Raw genomic sequence first — 15,258 nt, forward strand, 5'->3', positions numbered from 1 at the left:
GAACAAGAACCAGAACACCACAAATCTTCTTACCTTATCACTTGTATCAACTTATCATGGAAAATAAAACAAACTTTACTAAAATACCAGATACAAAGAACAGCCTATATGATATATTTACTGACTGCTAAAGCCTTCTACAAAAGACAGAAGGGGAAACTCTGCCTACATCCATTCCCCTAATCACATTTACACAGTCATGTGGCGCATAGTGCTCTCTCTATGCCATTTACAAAAATATATTGTATGCTCTTAATGGTTCTCCCCAAAAAAGCACTGTATAATGATGAGATCGCATGGTTCTCCATCATACTCATCACTTTAATGACTGTTGAATTCCAAGCCTCCAGGGATGACAGGAGAATGAAGTGAAAAGGAAGAAGTCAGTATGAGACACACCGAAGGCGCAGCAGCCAATAAATGACTGTAACTTGAGTACAGCTCTTACCTGCTTTGTGCTTTCTCTACATCCTGACATCCTGAGGGATCTGGTATTAAATACAGATTATTCACTTAAGTGTTATGTATGCAGCCAGATCTATAAGATTTGAGTATACGTTCACTGCGAAAGATGTCAAACATAGTTTTAACGTATTTTAATGTTCTGACTTTCTAAAAAACCGATTTATCAAAGAGTTAAGAGATAATAATACCAAAACTGAATAACGCATTACTATATTATTACCTGCGGGAACTTGTTTTACAAAATAGTAGACATAAATCCCAAAACATTTTTTATTTGAGATCGCAAATAAATACACTTACACAAATAGGGAAAGTCAATATTTTTATTGCAATATATTTGCTAATGTGAGCAGACTGACAGAACTGCTCCTTTACAATGTACATGCATGTTACACTGAGAGATGTTATATGACGGCATGCATGTATTTCCCTGTATACATCCATGTTAACTTAAGAATTTAAAATGAAAAAGTCCAACAATATATTTACAGAGTTGCTGAAGGGAAGAGCAGCTTAACAGCTAAAGGAAGACAGACCTTTTAAGTGAGACAAAATGTTATCATACCGCTATATAATTTAATAGTGAGGGACATTCTAATAAAATCAAACATCTTGTAAACAACATTGAATTGAGGTCTTGGTACAAGTTACAATCTCAGTAGGAAATAGATTTCTGGTTCATCGGCTTTGCATGGCTCAGTCTGATATGTGTAGCGATCTATGCAAAACTGATCATTATGCCTATAGGTCTGGGAAGAACATGCACCTTCTGGTATACCTCTGCCTTCAAGGATGTCTCTGTTAAAGTTACTACAGTAACCTGCTATGTAAGAGCCAGTGGAATGTCTGTTTACAGGTTGATGAGATGCTGGTTTGTTCCGAAGAACTACCCCATTTGGAAGCAGGTTGACTTGTTTTAACTTATTGGCCTCTTGTTTTTCCTTGGCACGGTTAGCAATGTTTCTCACTCTACTTTGACTTCTGGATGATAGCTTCCGTGCAAGCGGTTTAGGTTTCTCCCACTCATCTTCCTCACAGAATGATGGCTTACTACAGTCCTCCTGATCAAAAGACATCAACTTACGCAACTGCTCAGTTAATGTGTCTGTGGACTGATGTCTACTTTTTGCATAACAGGTTTGGTCTTCAGCATTGCCAGATAGCAGAAAGTCCCTATTGATCCGTTTGTACTTGCTTTCAAAATTACAACAGATGTCCTCTGAAGTCAGATCTCCAAGACTTTTTGACTTACATGGACTAGGTTGCTTGGTTCCTTGGGTTGAACAAATATGGGAACGAGTGTGCTCGGGGATGTGAGAAGTTGCAAAGTTGGCTCTTTGAGCAATATACATTGGGTCCCTAGGTGCATACAAGCTCTGGACGTATTGGCCATGGTCGTCTCTATACAGCTTAGAGATTCCTTGTTGTTGTTTTAACTCACTGAACGAATTAGTGACACCCTGTGAGTGAACATTGCCATGCAATATATGATTTTTATATATTTTCTTTGAATTGCTATCATCATTGAAATTATTCTGGTAAGGCAAAGGGGAAGATCTCGGTTTAAATTCTTGCTCAAGAAATGTATGAGATACTCCTTGCAAACCCTGAGATATTTTCTGAACTTCAGTTGGACTGGTATTATAAAGATTTCCAGCTGGCTCTGAAGGAATTCTGTTGGGTGGATAGCTTGTATGACCGACTGAATCACAGTGCAAAATACTTTCCCAACTTGCCTGCCGAATCTTTGGCTTTAAGTCAGGATAGAGAACATTTGTGGGCTTTGGTTTTAATTCAGGATCGCGTGGATTGCATTGTGGCTTTTTTAAGTCACTTGCCAATATGTCATCTGCTCTAACAACATTTGCATCCATCAATGTATTATCACCGTCTGGTGAAAGGTCCTCTTCATTCACAATTGTGTATATAGAATATTCTGTTGTTTCTGGGCTAGAAAAAATAGTGGTCTCATCTTTTGAGTATAATAAGTTTTCCACATGTTCTGAAACTGATGAGTGCTTTTTAGGTGTTGAAATGATAGATGTGAAGATTTCGGAATATCCAGAAAAGTTTGTGTGATTATTTATACCATTTAAACTTGAAACACAAGTGAAACTTGTTTTGTCATTAGTGACTTCAAATTGACTAATTAATGCTGACATTGAGCTACCAAGCTCACTCTCATTTACAGAGGAAACCCCATTTATAATCTGAGAAATATTTTCAGAAATAGCTGTAGTAGATTGTAAATTATGTACATCAGTCAATATGGTGCTTGACAAATCTGTAACGGACAGTAATTCATTTTCATTGTATTTGGCTTGTTTTGCTGGCGATTCGTGTTGGAAAGATGAGTTTGATGATAATTTTTGTATAGAATATTTAACATTTGAGCTTTTATCTTTTATTTTATCCTTTTCGTCATCTGATTCACTTGTAATAGGAGCCTTAAATTCCTTGATATCATCATCACTTTGCTTTCCATAGTCAAAGTGTAAACTCCGCCATTTTTTATGTACAACATGTCCTTTGGCTGTGGCATTAGCCTGGCATGGATATCTGGGAAGACATGCAAGATTCTGGATATTTTCCGGCGATGGTTCGTTCATCACTGGCTTGTCTTGGAACTTACAATCCAGCTTTCCTGTTTATTTAAGAAAGCAAATAGTTAAAAATATGTTGCTTCCCATACTATAGTACTGAAAAATGGAGACTATTGGGAATGTTTATCAAAGTCCAAAGAGAGGTAAAGTGGGGAGAGATAAAGTACCAATCAGCCCCTAACTGACATTTTTCAAACAGCCTGTAACATGGCAGTAAGGAGCTGATTGGCTGGTACTGTTATCTCACTCCAAGTAAATCTCTCGCCAAGCTTTGATAAATATCCTCCTATTTTCTTCAGAGCCGGCCTTAGGCATAGGCAAACTAGGCAATTGCCTAGGGCATTTGGTATGCTTAGGGGCACCAGCAGCTTCTGCTGATTAAAATGATATGCGGCATGCCTATATTCTGTGTGTAGCATTTCGTATGCAGATACAGCCGCAGCCGCGCACAGAATATAGGCATGCTGCATATCATTTTAATCAGCAGAAGCTGCTTGTGCATCCTAGCCACATAGTGATGCAAATAAGATGCATTTTCATAAACAAAAGGCACCCGACGTTAGCAGAGCTGCCAGCTGACTCATGACAGGCATCTCTTGCAGAACTAGAGGTGGTGCTAGGGGGCACCAGACAAAATCTTGCCTAGGGCATCATATTGGTTAGGGCCGGCTCTGATTTTCTTTATAGACAAATGTATGGACAATGTTGGTAAAAAGATATAAGGACATAATTATGGCTATATGCAATGTGCAGACAACTTTTGGTATGAAATGAAAAGACATGATCCCACCATTCTGTTATTGCTTGAGTTTGTGCTGTGACTCTATTACATCCAGCACGTGATGTAATATTAGGGGAAAGTGATAGTAATGGCATACCACACTAAATACATTGTTACCTTTAGTAGTGTCCTAGTTAGAGTTGTAATAGAAAACACAATAAAACAGCTGTTAAAATAGATCAGAGACAGGCTTAACATAATAAAGTCCAGTTGTACAAAGAGAAAGTAACAATGACAATTAGACATCACATCAGCAGCTTATAAATCAATGGGTAGATTACACTAGCTTCTGTATGTAAAGGATGACAAGCTCTTATTGTAAACTGCTAAGCATTAGCAATGTGACAGTGACTCTTTTCCTTACAATCTTTATCCTGGTATACACTAATGGATATTCTTCAAAGTATAACAAAGAACATTAATTAAAAGACTAAATATTTTGCATTAATAGACGTAATAAAAATATGTATAGAGAAACATGCTGCCACAGTACATGTGTGAATTACGTAATATAACAAGAATTCATGAAGATAAAATAGATCTATGTAAATATTACAACAAGCCTTTCTCCTTGTAGCTATTTGGTGACTAAAATATGGCACCTAAAACATTTCCTGCTGCAATAATATACCCTGACGCTAGCTTTCACCGCTCACCTTTGTTGAATGTAGGATGTACAGCGTATCTCCATTATAAGTGTATGCTACCATGGAGCCTAGCTCCTTGTCTTTATAATGTCCAGACTCAGCATTATATACTACTATGATAAAGTACTATTTTTGCATTTGCTGGAAACTCTGGTGGTGTCACAACAAGGGTAACTGTTTGATCTGTGGTAATAAAAGGGTTGTGAGGACTAGATTTTTTTTTTATCAGCAGGGGTGGCAAAGAGCAGTAGAGAGCAGGATGGAGCAGCAGATAGAGAGAGGGTAGAGCTAGACAGAGTGAGGAGTGGGGCAGACCCGAGAGCAGGTGAACTGGCATATGCCGGGTCCCTTTACTAACATATATATATATATATATATATCTTATATCACGGATCACACTTCCAAATATAGTTATCTTCAAGTTGTGTCTTACTCCTGCAATACTCTTTTCAGAGAGAATCACAAGTGCCCTAATATGCATCAAGAGTTCTATTGCTCCAGCTTCTAAATATGATCTCTCTGTAAATCAAACTTTTTGGTAATATCCAGTAGCACTGCTCAACCACTGGGACTTTAGTTACAGCAGGATCGCCATCCACCATATAAGGACCTACACTGATATCTCTTTCTGCCCGGTTCGGTCATGCTGGGAGTGATTTGTGATGCCATGAGAGTATTAGTACAACAGCTTGCCAAAGGTGTCTAAGCCATTGGGTTTTCAAATAAAAATGGTCACTGCATATTCAGACCTTTAAAGAATAATAATAAGAATTTACTTACCGATAATTCTATTTCTCGTAGTCCGTAGTGGATGCTGGGACTCCGTCAGGACCATGGGGAATAGCGGCTCCGCAGGAGACAGGGCACAAAAGTAAAAGCTTTAGGATCAGGTGGTGTGCACTGGCTCCTCCCCCTATGACCCTCCTCCAAGCCTCAGTTAGGATACTGTGCCCGGACGAGCGTACACAATAAGGAAGGATTTTGAATCCCGGGTAAGACTCATACCAGCCACACCAATCACACTGTACAACCTGTGATCTGAACCCAGTTAACAGCATGATAACAGCGGAGCCTCTGAAAAGATGGCTCACAACAATAATAACCCGATTTTTGTAACAATAACTATGTACAAGTATTGCAGACAATCCGCACTTGGGATGGGCGCCCAGCATCCACTACGGACTACGAGAAATAGAATTATCGGTAAGTAAATTCTTATTTTCTCTGACGTCCTAGTGGATGCTGGGACTCCGTCAGGACCATGGGGATTATACCAAAGCTCCCAAACGGGCGGGAGAGTGCGGATGACTCTGCAGCACCGAATGAGAGAACTCCAGGTCCTCCTCAGCCAGGGTATCAAATTTGTAGAATTTTGCAAACGTGTTTTGCTCCTGACCAAGTAGCAGCTCGGCAAAGTTGTAAAGCCGAGACCCCTCGGGCAGCCGCCCAAGATGAGCCCACCTTCCTTGTGAAATGGGCATTTACATATTTTGGCTGTGGCAGGCCTGCCACAGAATGTGCAAGCTGAATTGTACTACACATCCAACTAGCAATCGTCTGCTTAGAAGCAAGAGCACCCAGTTTGTTGGGTGCATACAGGATAACAGCAAGTCAGTTTTCCTGACTCCAGCCGTCCTGGAAACCTATATTTTCAGGGCCCTGACAACATGTAGCAACTTGGAGTCCTCCAAGTCCCTAATAGCCGCAGGTACCACAATAAACTGGTTCAGGTGAAACGCTGACACCACCTTAGGGAGAAACTGGGGACGAGTCCGCAGCTCTGCCCTGTCCGAATGGACAATCAGATATGGGCTTTTGTGAGACAAAGCCACCAATTCTGACACTCGCCTGGCCGAGGCCAGGGCCAACCGCATGGTCACTTTTCATGTGAGATATTTCAAATCCACAGATTTGAGCGGTTTAAAATGTGATTTGAGGAATCCCAGAACTACGTTGAGATCCCACAGTGCCACTGGAGGCACAAAAGGGGGTTGTATATGCAGTACTCCCTTGACAAACTTCTGGACTTCAGGAAGTGAAGCCAATTCTTTCTGGAAGAAAATTGACAGGGCCGAAATTTGAACCTTAATGGACCCCAATTTGAGGCCCATAGACACTCCTGTTTGCAGGAAATGCAGGAATCGACCGAGTTGAAATTTCTTCGTGGGGCCTTCCTGGCCCACCCCACGCAACATATTTTCGCCACATGTGGTGATAATGTTGTGCGGTCACCTCCTTCCTGGCTTTGACCAGGGTAGGAATGACCTCTTCCGGAATGCCTTTTTCCCTTAGGATCCGGCGTTCCACCGCCATGCCGTCAAACGCAGCCGCGGTAAGTCTTGGAACAGACATGGTACTTGCTGAAGCAAGTCCCTTCTTAGCGGCAGAGGCCATGAGTCCTCTGTGAGCATTTCTTGAAGTTCCGGGTACCAAGTCCTTCTTGGCCAATCCGGAGCCACGAGTATAGTTCTTACTCCTCTACGTCTTATAATTCTCAGTACCTTGGGTATGATAAGCAGAGGAGGGAACACATACACCGACTGGTACACCCACTGTGTTACCAGAACGTCCACAGCTATTGCCTGAGGGTCTCTTGTGTTCAGGCGGGACGCCATCATGTCCACCTTTGGTCTTTCCCAACGGTTCACAATCATGTGGAAGACTTCCCGATGAAGTCCCCACTCTCCCGGGTGGAGGTCGTGCCTGCTGAGGAAGTCTGCTTCCCAGTTGTCCATTCCCGGAATGAACACTGCTGACAGTGTTATCCCATGATTTTCCGCCCAGCGAAGAATCTTTGCAGTTTCTGCCATTTCCCTCTTGCTTCTTGTGCCGCCCTGTCTGTTTACGTGGGCGACTGCCGTGATGTTGTCCCACTGGATCAATACCGGCTGACCTTGAAGCAGAGGTCTTGCTAAGCTTAGAGCATTGTTTTATGTGGAGAGAAGTCTCCAGACTTGATCACACTCCCTGGAAATTTTTTCCCTGTGTGACTGCTCCCCAGCCTCTCCAGCTGGCATCCGTGGTCACCAGGACCCAGTCCTGAATGCCGAATCTGCGGCCCTTTAGTAGATGAGCACTCTGCAGCCACCGCAGAAGAAACACCCTTGTCCTTGGAGACAGGGTTATCCGCTGATGCATCTGAAGATGCGATCCGGACCATTTTTCCAGCAGATCCCACTGAAAAGTTCTTGCGTGAAATCTGCCGAATGGAATCGCTTCGTAAGAAGCCACCATTTTTCCCAGGACCCTTGTGCAATGATGCACTGACACTTTTCCTGGTTTTAGGAGGTTCCTGACTAGCTCGGATAACTCCCTTGCTTTCTTCTCCGGGAGAAACACCCTTTTCTGGACTGTGTCCAGAATCATCCCTAGGAACAGCAAATTGTCGTCGGAAACAGCTGCGGTTTTGGAATATTTAGAATCCACCCATGCTGTCGTAGAACTACTTGAGATAGTGCTACTCCGACCTCCAACTGTTCTCTGGACCTTGCCCTTATTAGGATATCGTCCATTTTCTTTGAAGAAGAATCATAATTTCGGCCATTACCTTGGTAAAGACCCGGAGTGCCGTGGACAATCCAACCGGCATCGTCTGAAACTGATAGTGACAGTTCTGTACCACGAACCTGAGGTACCCTTAGTGAGAAGGGCAAATTGGGACATGAAGGAAGCATCCCTGATGTCCCGGGACACCATATAGTCCCCTTCTTCCTGGTTCGCTATCACTGCTCTGAGTGACTCCATCTTGATTTGAACCTTTGTATGTAAGTGTTCAAATATTTCAGATTTAGAATAGGTCTCACCGAGCCGTCTGGCTTCAGTACCACAATATAGTGTGGAATAATACCCCTTTCCTTGTTGTAGGAGGAGTACTTTGATTATCACCTGCTGGGAATACAGCTTGTGAATTGTTTCCTATACTGCCTCCCTGTCGGAGGGAGACGTTGGTAAAGCAGACTTCAGGAACCTGCGAGGGGGAGACGTCTCGAATTTCCAATCTTTACCCCTGGGATACTACTTGCAGGATCCAGGGGTCCTGTACGGCCCCAGCGTCATGCTGAGGACTTGGCAGAAGCGGTGGAAGGCTTCTGTTCCTGGGAATGGGCTGCCTGCTGCAGTCTTCTTCCCTTTCCTCTATCCCTGGGCAGATATGACTGGCCTTTTGCCCGCTTGCCCTTATGGGAACGAAAGGACTGAGGCTGAAAAGACGGTGTCTTTTTCTGCTGAGATGTGACTTAGGGTAAAAAAGGTGGATTTTCCAGCTGTTGCCGTGGCCACCAGGTCCGATGGACCGACCCCAAATAACTCCTCCCCTTTATACGGCAATACTTCCATGTGCCGTTTGGAATCTGCATCACCTGACCACTGTCGTGTCCATAAACATCTTTTGGCAGATATGGACATCGCACTTACTCTTGATGCCAGAGTGCAAATATCTCTCTGTGCTCTATAGTCAATAAAATACTGTCCCTGTCAAGGGTATCAATATTTTCAGTCAGGGAATCCGACCAAGCCACCCCAGCGCTGCACATCCAGGCTGAGGCGATAGCTGGTCGCAGTATAACACCAGTATGTGTGTATATACTTTTTAGGATATTTTCCAGCCTCCTATCAGCTGGCTCCTTGAGGGCGGCCGTATCTGGAGACGGTAACGCCACTTGTTTTGATAAGCGTGTGAGCGCCTTATCCACCCTAAGGGGTGTTTCCCAACGCGCCCTAACTTCTGGCGGGAAAGGGTATACCGCCAATAATTTTCTATCGAGGGAAATCCACGCATCATCACACACTTCATTTAATTTATCTGATTCAGGAAAAACTACATGTAGTTTTTTCACACCCACATAATACCCTTTTTTGTGGTACTTGTAGTATCAGAAATATGTAACACCTCCTTCATTGCCCTTAACATGTAACGTGTGGCCCTAAAGGAAAATACGTTTGTTTCTTCACCGTCGACACTGGAGTCAGTGTCCGTGTCTGTGTCTATGTCGACCGACTGAGGTAAATGGGCGTTTTAAAGCCCCTGACGGTGTTCTAGACGCCTGGACAGGTACTAATTTGTTTGCCGGCCGTCTCATGTTGTCAACCGACCTTGAAGCGTGTTGACATTATCACGTAATTCCTTAAATAAGCCATCCGTTCCGGTGTCGACTCCCTAGAGAGTGACATCCCCATTACAGGCAATTGCTCCGCCTCCTCACCAACATCGTCCTCATACATGTCGACACACACGTACCGACACACAGCACACACACAGGGAATGCTCTGATAGAGGACAGGACCCCACTAGCCCTTTGGGGAGACAGAGGGAGAGTTTGCCAGCACACACCAAAACGCTATAATTATACAGGGACAACCTCTTTATATAAGTGTTTTCCCTTATAGCATCTTAATATATAATCATATCGCCAAATAAGTGCCCCCCCTCTCTGTTTTAACCCTGTTTCTGTAGTGCAGTGCAGGGGAGAGCCTGGGAGCCTTCCCACCAGCAGTTCTGTGAGGGAAAATGGCGCTGTGTGCTGAGGAGATAGGCCCCGCCCCCTATTCCGGCGGGCTCTTCTCCCGGTTTTTCTGAGACCTGGCAGGGGTGAAATACATCCATATAGCCTCAGGGACTATATGTGATGTATTCTTTTTAGCCAGAAAAGGTATTAACATTGCTGCCCAGGGCGCCCCCCCCAGCGCCCTGCACCCTCAGTGACCGTTGGTGTGAAGTGTGCTGAGAGCAATGGCGCACAGCTGCAGTGCTGTGTGCTACCTCATGAAGACTGAAAAGCCTTCAGCCGCCGGTTTCTGGACCTCTTCTTACTTCGGCATCTGCAAGGGGGTCGGCGGCGCGGCTCCGGTGACCCATCCAGGCTGTACCTGTGATCGTCCCTCTGGAGCTAGTGTCCAGTAGCCTAAGAAGCAAATCCATCCTGCACGCAGGTGAGTTCACTTCTTCTCCCCTAGGTCCCTCGTTGCAGTGAGCCTGTTGCCAGCAGGACTCACTGAAAATAAGAAACCTATCAAAACTTTTACTCTAAGCAGCTCTTTATGAGAGCCACCTAGATTGCACCCTGCTCGGACGGGCACAAAAACCTAACTGAGGCTTGGAGGAGGGTCATAGGGGGAGGAGCCAGTGCACACCACCTGATCCTAAAGCTTTTACTTTTGTGCCCTGTCTCCTGCGGAGCCGCTATTCCCCATGGTCCTGACGGAGTCCCAGCATCCACTAGGACGTCAGAGAAAATAATAATAATAATAATGATGATGATGATAACAACAACAACAGCAAAAGTAAATACAAAGGAAGTTTATAACTAAGGTGTACTTTACTAAAGCGTCTAAAAATTAAAAGTGGAGGTTTTGCCCATAGCAACCAACAACGGTTTTCTATTGCTTTCCAGAAAATGTCAGAATCTGGTTGGTTGCTATGGGCAACACCTCCACTTGTCAGTTTTAGAAGCTTTAGTAACTCTACTCCTAGGAGGCATGTTGACAAGTGAAACGTTATTCTCTGTTACCTGAAGCTATGTCATTTATTTTGGTGTCTGATGTAGAAGGTTCAAAGGCCCCAAGAAGAAGTTTGTCCACTGGCATTGAAGCAGGTCGCGCCTGTAGGCTTCTGGAAGTCCTCCTCATTACAACATCTTTCTGCTTAGCACCAGACACCTCACAAGGAAGGTCTTTAATCTCCGTTGACTCTTGAAAGACCATCTTAGTCTTCTTTCTGCCTTTTGCAGGTGCACTGGCGGTGCGTCGCAAAATCCGGTCTCCGATTGATCGCTTCCGTATATGACCGTTGCACTCCACGGAACTGTGCTTTGTATTTTTATTGAAAAGCCCTTTTAGCCCAATAAACTGTCTATTCTGTAACCAGAAAACAAAAACATCATTAAACAAAGCTTTGTATTTAGATAATGTGGCAATAAGTGCAGATGAATGTAAGAGATGAAATGTTAAGACTGATTACAAATGAAATCACTATCGTCTGGCAAGTCCATGCATGTATAAACTGGAAAATGTCATGATCAGGATGGTGTTACTTCCACACAATGTCTAAGTATCAATAGGAAAGGTTAACAGAACACATGAACTATATGCATACTACATGTACTGTATGCATAATAATGTCACAACCACGCAGTTCCCAGCGGAATGTGCAATGACACAATGCGTTATCATGCGACGGGGTACTCAGAATATATGATGGGTACCTTCGTGGCTCCTAGAAAGTGCAATATAGTATAACTGGGATTGAGGATTAAAGGACTCCACTGAAATGGAAAGAAACGTACAATTTTAGCTCTTGCAACAACAGTATGCCAACATGCACATCACTGACGTTCTGTACAATAGCAATGAGTGGAAAGCCATAGCTGAATGATATAATATGCATCTGACAAATATTGTTTTAAAGTCAGCTTAGGCAGTTACATTCAATTGAAGTTCCACTCTGAAGAACAGTTACTAATATGTAACGCGCCAGTATAAAAGTTCTCTCAATTGATGAGCATAATATCTGCACAGTCTGCAGGAAATATCAAAGGCCTGTCATTAGCTGAGAAAAAGGTAATCTTCCTCATTGTTGTTAAGGAAGCACTTTCACATAATTGTCCAGAAAATTATTATTGTGCAGCTCAAAGATCCATCAAGTCTGAAGGATTAACACTATCCATGTAGATATCCCGATTTTACGGACCAATATAGATAGAGGTGAAGGAAATATAAAAATGAACTTAAAATCTTACCTTCCCATAGATCTCATTGATGGTGACATGAACAAATATGGATGCTTCTGTCAGACCATCCAGATAAACATGCCGGTATCCTGGTAGAGATTGAATAATGATATTACATGGTGCTTACAATTAAGACTGTTCGGAGAAGACCTGCTTATGTGATTATAGCGGACAGAAGTAAGGATAAATCACACTGCTGCGAGGTGTCTCAGTTTGCAAAGGAGAGAATTGCAGCAAGTAGACTTTATAATTCAAGGGAAAGGAAAAGGTGCATAAACAATAAAAAAAAAACACAAGTGCGTCTATTTACTGTAATGCTGAAAGACTGAGAAACCTTAAATATAAGACGCATCATATAAAATTGGAAATATTCAGATGCTAGTTAGACTTGGTGGAAAAAGCAGTTATAAAGGGGCAATTATCTGAATCTGCGCACCACGAACCCATCCATTCGGCCTAAGCACCGAATTACCAAATCTTCCCAATGTATCTATACAAAATCCCCTCCCCCTTAAAAAGTTAAAAACACCCCTTAAATGCCACATGCACCTGTTGCTGGTAAGCACAACATCAAAGGGACATAACTTGAAGTTCAACATCCCCCCTCAAGATCTTGAATCTTTTTTGTTCCAATAAGCTGCAGTTGTCAGGCCCGTATAAAGACTGGGGCTGGTAGCAAACACTTCTCAAGAATAAGAGCAATTGTGATTTTTGTGTAAAGGTGCATCCTGTTTTCAATGGTATTTTGTGAGCTAGGCCCAAGGCAATGTTCCCACACTGCACAACTGGCACTTTTTTTGTTTAGTGAGAGACGTAGGGTTTTATAAATTGTATGATTTTTCCTTATTCTTGGTGTAAGAAAACTTCATCTATTTTCACGTAATAATAATAAAATTTGCAGTGAGCTAGTTAAGACTAAAAAGTTGGCCTATGTTTCCTGTGTGTTTGCTGCTGCGTAGCCCCGTATACCCCAGGAGATGGCGATTCCACTGGTATTATTCCTTCACTCTATATATTTTATACCTTTGGACTCCTCGCAGTCTGATGTACCCATGGTACATTTTCCATTATATGATATTGGGGAGTATCCTTAATATTCTCAAACCTGATAAGATAATATTATGTACATAATCTGGTACAATAAGTGGCCACACTAGCCACTAAATATTCACCATCTGGGCCTCTCCCTTTATGCCTTCATGAACAGACTGAAACCCAACAAGTAAGATGGATACGGAAGATCAATTTTTCCATTACTTTGAAAATGGAGTAATATACATACAGTATGTTCTTTTCTATTTTATTTGATTCATATTTCTAGTTAAAGCTATTAATATCCTGGTGCAATAATCGTGGTGCAATAATCGTGGTGCAATATTCATGGTGCGATAATCATGGTGCAATATCCATTGTGCATACCAGGCAAGAGGCTGCTGAAGGCCACTGTCCTCTGTCCAACAAAATCCCGTCCAATTGGATCATGGTCCCATACTAAAAACCTCACAAGTGCTATTTCCGGCATGTGGACTGTAAAAGTGAGGATCTCCTCCCACACGGGATTGAAGCCTGAAAACACAACATAACATACAGTACTGTACAATCCACACTTTGCATTATGGGGAAGAAAAGGTGTGTGGATTGAGAGCTATTTTAATGTATATCTTTTTTTCAATAATCCCGATTTGTTTGTGTGTCACCATAGTGATTTAAATACGTTTACATAAACTGACAATGGGAGACTATAAAACAATGATGCAGATTTATTATTTGCTCTATAATGCAGTTGGATGTCATGCTAGCTAACAATGCAGACGCTAGTGCTGCTTTTCTGTGTACAGGGCTACTACATACTACAGATGTACTGAGGAATACAGCTACAGGGATACAGCAATATATTTTATACAAGGTAAAAAATGTACTCAACATAACCAATAAAGTGCATTGTACTAAAAGTTTAACTGGTATTGAAAACATGGAAAATGATGCAAGTATTGGTACAGTTTGTTCTCTTTCCGTCTCCATATTATCTGTCCAAGGAAGGCTGTTACTGGCATGTTTCTAGAGAAGACTCTGCTCACTTCATTTATATGCTGTATACTTCTAGCGTTAAGCAAGTAGCCTAAGTTATGATCAAACATTTTAACACTAAAGTCTTTCTTTTGAAACTTCAAACCACTGTGCCTAAATTATACATATTATCTTGTTACTTTTAATTAATGTGGAGGCAGCCATCTGTATCTAATGTTTTCATCCTCCTCAAACACATTCTGTAATTTAAAGTTAGAGAGGGAAAATTATAAAAAAAAAATGGCTGCAAAACTACTGCTGGAGCATAAAACCTAATTATATATGTTAAAGTGAACAATTAAGAGCTTCTACTGCACTTGCAGTCATGTTACATTGCTTCCGCATCTACATACAGCAAATCGTACTGCTAAGGCTTGTTAGCTGTGAGTTACCCAGTGGTTGAATGCATCAACTTAAGTGTTACCATAAATAATCAACCGTGGATCAAATGTGGTCAAGAACTGATCTGTTATGTTCCCGAACCACTGTGTTTATCTACGTGGCAATCACCGGGACTACAAGATATGGAATGCTTTGCAGATAACAATACTTTATTAGAGTCGTTGCTGCAAATAAAATCATTTGCAAAATGCATCCAGAAATACTCCACATGGTATGCAACAATTATAGTGTACCACTCATCTTGTATCTACAAAAACATACTAATAGGAGTTCTACTTCTACTATAATAATAAAAAAGAATTTACTCACCGGTAATTCTATTTCTCGTAGTCCGTAGTGGATGCTGGGTACTCCGTAAGGACCATGGGGTATAGACGGGCTCCGCAGGAGACTGGGCACTCTTAAAAGAAAGATTAGGTACTATATCTGGTGTGCACTGGCTCCTCCCTCTATGCCCCTCCTCCAGACCTCAGTTAGGGAAACTGTGCCCGGAAGAGCTGACATTACTAGGAAAGGATTTGGAATCCAGGGTAAGACTCATACCAGCCACACCAATCACACCGTACAAC

General features: G+C 42.3%; 1 protein-coding gene across 1 annotated transcript in view; it reads right to left on the reverse strand.

Moving 5' to 3' along the window:
* Positions 1 to 774: 774 nt before the first annotated feature.
* The window catches only part of PLCH1 (phospholipase C eta 1), a 469,798-nt gene continuing 455,314 nt past the window's right edge, over positions 775 to 15,258 (reverse strand). Inside the window, exons 20-24 of the mRNA XM_063916111.1 lie at positions 13,640 to 13,786; positions 12,230 to 12,309; positions 11,696 to 11,755; positions 11,003 to 11,348; positions 775 to 3,109 (exon numbers count right to left, since the gene is read on the reverse strand). Coding sequence (XP_063772181.1) covers positions 1,113 to 3,109; positions 11,003 to 11,348; positions 11,696 to 11,755; positions 12,230 to 12,309; positions 13,640 to 13,786 — 2,630 coding nt within the window. The 3' untranslated portion in view covers positions 775 to 1,112. The remainder of the gene's footprint in view (positions 3,110 to 11,002; positions 11,349 to 11,695; positions 11,756 to 12,229; positions 12,310 to 13,639; positions 13,787 to 15,258) is intronic.

The sequence above is a fragment of the Pseudophryne corroboree genome, chromosome 4 (genome assembly GCF_028390025.1).
Source record: "Pseudophryne corroboree isolate aPseCor3 chromosome 4, aPseCor3.hap2, whole genome shotgun sequence".
Lineage (NCBI taxonomy): Eukaryota > Metazoa > Chordata > Amphibia > Anura > Myobatrachidae > Pseudophryne > Pseudophryne corroboree.